This window comes from Mercurialis annua, linkage group LG1-X, assembly GCF_937616625.2.
Source record: "Mercurialis annua linkage group LG1-X, ddMerAnnu1.2, whole genome shotgun sequence".
NCBI lineage: Eukaryota > Viridiplantae > Streptophyta > Magnoliopsida > Malpighiales > Euphorbiaceae > Mercurialis > Mercurialis annua.
In genome coordinates this window covers 60,088,205-60,092,949 of record NC_065570.1, presented here as the reverse complement: position 1 = coordinate 60,092,949, position 4,745 = coordinate 60,088,205, and the positions used below count along the sequence as shown (strand labels likewise).

Below are 4,745 nucleotides of genomic sequence, written 5' to 3'. Positions count from 1 at the left end.
AAAATCTTAAATATATTTTCGATTTTTAATTCTAAAAAATTGAATTAAATTTATGCTTATTTGATAAATGTCAATCTATCATAAAATTGAAAAGAAATAGGCTATTTATTGTATTTTATAAAATTAAAATAATATAAATAAAAAGATAGTTATTGTTAATAGTAAAATTAAACTATCAACGGCAGTTAAAAAGATTTAGGAAAAATTACAGAAGGCTACGGTGTTTTTTAAGAAAATAGAGAGAAAAAAAAAAAGCTAGCATTTTTTATTATGTTATTCATGCTCATTAAAGTAAAGCAAAATAGTTTTATAATTTTACATTTTTACCGATAATAATATTTTATTTTCATAAATAATTTATTACAATATGACATCTTAACAAAAAAAATACATAATTTATTTTAATCCAATGTCCACATGACATTGGAATTTTGTTTTCGTTGGTTTAATTTGCACCTGATGGAGGTCTTACATTTGATTAATTTGGATTTTCATAAAAGTTTTTTTTAATAATATTTAGGCCTAATGGTAAAAAAAATCAAAACCTTTACGACTTGTTGCAATTATATCCAAACCTTTTAATTTTTGCAATAATATCCAAATTATATTTTTTTTGTTGCAATAATATCCAAATTGCATTTTTTGTAGCAATAATAGTCCAATTGATGGCTAAACTTGTTATTTTCAATTAAGATATTAGGCTATTATTATGTTTTGATGTATAATAATTTAGTAAAAGTCCAAAAAAATGGCAAAAAACTCAAAAAAATTCACATAAAAAGTGCAATTTGGATATTATTGCAACAAAATAATGCAATTTGGATATTATTGCAAAAATTAAAAGGTTTGGATATAATTGCAACAAGTCGTAAATGTTTGGGTTTTTTTTGCCATTAAGCCTAATATTTATCGCATTTAGGATATTTCTGTCCGTAATTTATTGAAAAAATACAATAATACAAATAAAAAAATTTCATTAAATATTATCACAAGATATATTTGATTCGATTAGGCGTAAGGAATTCCTTGTGCCCAATTTTTATTGTCAGAAGATATAAAAACAACTTCATTAATAAAAAATGACTTATAAAAGTCTCAGTTATAGCCACACTAACAGTGCTGGGCGGATTATTATAAAATGCACTATCTGTAAGGGCTGTTTTGGCAACGTTATGTATCATCCTTCTAAAAGAAAGAATGCGATTCTATATTATGCTCCATCCGCTAATGGACATTAATTCTTCACTCGTTTCCAGACAAGAGAAGAATTTCATATATAGCTTTTAAAGAGATTCCTTGGCGTACTTGTTAATTATGCGATCATTTTCATATAATTACAACAAGTAATTATATTACTTTCTTATTAATAAAACAATATTTCTATTTTATTATGGCCTTAAAAAGAACTTGCTGTCATGCCTCGAAAATTGATATTTGGGTGCCTCAAAAGCACCCAAATTTTCGGATCAGTGCCACTTTCGGAAATAATTTCAAAAGAGTGTCTGGACCCACATGTTCCGCATTCTAGGAATGCGGAACCCCACATGTTTCGCATTTCTAGAATGCGGAACATGTGGGTCCAGACACTCTTTTGGAATTAATTTTAAAATAGGCACAACAATGGAAATTTGAGTGCCTATAAGACACCCAAATATCAAAAACCCCTTTTTCGATTCTTATTACATTAATATATTAATCCATCCCCTAGATTTGGAGTCACTATAAAATTTTCTTTTAACTAAAGTATTTGTATTTTAACAAAAGCAAACATTTGTCTAATGCTCTAATTAATTATATTATTCTTTTAATTTATCACCGTATACTGTTTATGTTACATTTGTCTAATACTCTAATTATATATTATTCTTTTAACTCATTTTATCTTTTTCTATAATTAACTTTTAAATAGATGTAATCTAGTAAATTGTGTAAATTTAATGTGATAAGAGGATATAAAAGTAAAAAATTATACTATATTTAATCTAGTATTATCTTAAACAATGTGTATAAAGATTTTTGACTATTAAAATGAGACATCCTTATTATAATTTGTATTTTATTTCTTAATTTATATTTTATTTTTTATAATTAGAAAATCTATTATCTAGTAGTTTGTTGTTCAACTCATATATTATCTAAGCTGTAGCTTATTGGTTCTTAATTTATATTTCTAAATCTGAAAAAAACTATTAATTGGAATGTATGGAGTAATTCACAACCCTTTAAGAAATTGCACAAAATTGATCTAGAAACGAAAATAATTAAGGGAGAAAAGGATTTTTTTTTTTCGAAAACAAAATACTCAAATTACATTAACAACCCCTTTTACAGAAACAAATTAGGGTTTACAAATTTATTAAATATCATGTTAATTAGCTAGCTAGCTAAAACCAGCTTCCTCTTCATAAACTCTATGTAGCATTTGATTAACAGCAGCTGCAATATCATCCACAGTATTAAGATGGCACCCTTCTTCAATCTGATTAAAAAATATCACAAAATTTAATCAAGTAAAAACAAATGCATAATAATTTAAAATAACTGGGTCAATTATTAAAAAACAAAAAATAGACTGATTTGACTAAATCAACTGACCTTAACACTAACTGAATAGAGAACCATTGAATCAACAGTGGTGACATTTAGGTGAAGAACACTTAATCTTAGACCTTGCAAACCTGCGACAATCTTCAAGAGCTGTCTAGCTCTTTTCTTTGAAAGTATTTTAAGGTTAGCATGGCTTTCCATCATTGTCACTTCTATATCCGCCACCGCCCATTGATTTTGATCACCCACTGAAGCCAATGACTCCTCCCCGGTGGCCGGAGTTCGTGTCGAATACTGTGGAAATGTGAAGAAATCGGAAAACGGTGAAGAAAAGCCGCCGTTGAGATGACCATTAGGTTTCTGTAGCTTGGTGTTCTTGTGAACTTCCATTGTTTGCAAGAGTTGTTCAAGCTCCTTCACAAAATTAATGGCGCCTCCAATTATGGATGCTTGATCACCCTATACAATTAAATTAATGGTAATTAATCAGAAACTAATAAAGTCCTATTAAAACGACATTCTGAATTGCCAAGAACTTAGGTCAGAAAAATTTGGATGTTTTTGACAGAAAAAGTCTAACATCAAGATAAGGCTGACAAAAGAAAACAAAAAAAATTAAAAATCATATGGTTTTACTATAAACTTGCCAATTAAGGATTAGACACAAAAAGAGGCAAATATTTGTCTTCATTACTAACTTATACTAATAATAAAACTTACCCTCTGAACATAAGAAGAAGGCATCAGAGACCTGAGTACAGCTAAATATTCATTCATTTGCTTCCTCCGGTTCCGTTCAACAGCAATGTGAGTCATCCTTTGATTCTCTATCTCCTCCTTGTTCTTCGTGCTCCTCGTCCGTCTTCGCTTCTTCCGCCCAGTGGTGGCAGCAGTCGGTAACGGCTGCGGTGGTGGTTCGAGGACTGGATTTTCAGGTGAAGAATCTGGATTTTCCCATTTATGATCCGACTGTTGCTCTATATTATTGGTTTCAAGAATCCCAAGAAAAGATTTATCATCTTCTTGAAAATCAAAATCATATCCGAAAGCTTCTCCAGCTCCGGAATAGCAATCTTTAAACCCGTAACTACTAAACGAGTAGTCTTGTGGGTACACAACAGCATCAAGAGCCATATGTATTAAATTAAAACAAGAAAAAAGACATAAAAATGTAACTTTTGGGTCACTAATTAAAAAAGAATCAAGAAAAGTGATGTTTGAAGAGTGGAAGCATAATAAGCTCCAAATACTAAAAACCAAAAGACCAAATAAAGAGTGCCTTTTACTTTATTATCTTCTCACCATGAAGAAGAAGAAGAAGAGAAGAAACGCTTTTAAAGACGTTTAATCAAACCCTACAATTGCATAGCTACAGCGTGTTGCACGTGAGATTGCATTGTAGACCAGTCACTGCTATAGACACCAGATATATCGAAATGGAGAAAAAGAAAAAGAAATAAAAACAGATTCTATTTTGCTCTCTCTTCTTATGGAGATTGTAATTCGTAAATAGTGTCTCCTTAAAGTTTATCATAACAAACTAATTTTAAGTATAGATTAAACAAATTTAATATGATTTTTTAAGAAGAACGTACGATCATATTTTAAAGTTTTCTATTTAAACTCTCAATAATTTCAGAGTTCAGTGAGATGGATACATAATATATAGTATTTTCTTTATTATAACTATCCCATATTTATAATTAAAAAGGCAAAACAAATTTATTTACCCACAATTTAAATAATTTTACTAAATATATCATAATTTTTAAATTTTGCCAGTTTAATCTATATCTTTGAAATTTTTGCTAAATATACCAATGATTCATTTGGAGTTGACATAGCGAGTATACATCATGCATGATAAATTTTATGCATGAAGATAAATAACATTGAGTCACATCGACTCATATGAATCAAAATGAGTCTTGAGTTTATTTGGAAAAAATCAAAAAAATTATGGATCAAACTAGCAAAATTTAAAGATCGCGGTAATATATATTTGACAAAAACATTAAAGTTTCGAAATTTATTTTACCAATGAAAAAAATTATATAATGGGTGTCTCATTTTTTTTGAAGTTGATATTTATATAAAAAATGAGAAATAAAATACTGAAAAAAAGTGAGAATGAATACTGAAAAAATATAATTTATATAAAAATTATAATTAATATCAGAAACCGGACCGGACAGGCA

At 28.5% G+C, this 4,745-nt stretch overlaps 1 protein-coding gene across 1 annotated transcript; it reads right to left on the bottom strand.

Annotated features, from left to right (window-relative positions):
- Positions 1 to 2,240: 2,240 nt before the first annotated feature.
- LOC126679818 (transcription factor bHLH96-like) lies at positions 2,241 to 4,072 on the bottom strand. The gene is made up of 3 exons (XM_050374821.2): positions 3,268 to 4,072; positions 2,596 to 3,006; positions 2,241 to 2,479 (listed from the first exon to the last, which is right to left on the bottom strand). Exons 1-3 carry the CDS (start codon positions 3,679 to 3,681, stop codon positions 2,381 to 2,383), a joined length of 924 nt encoding a protein of 307 aa, XP_050230778.1. The 5' UTR covers positions 3,682 to 4,072; the 3' UTR covers positions 2,241 to 2,380.
- Positions 4,073 to 4,745: the final 673 nt, after the last annotated feature.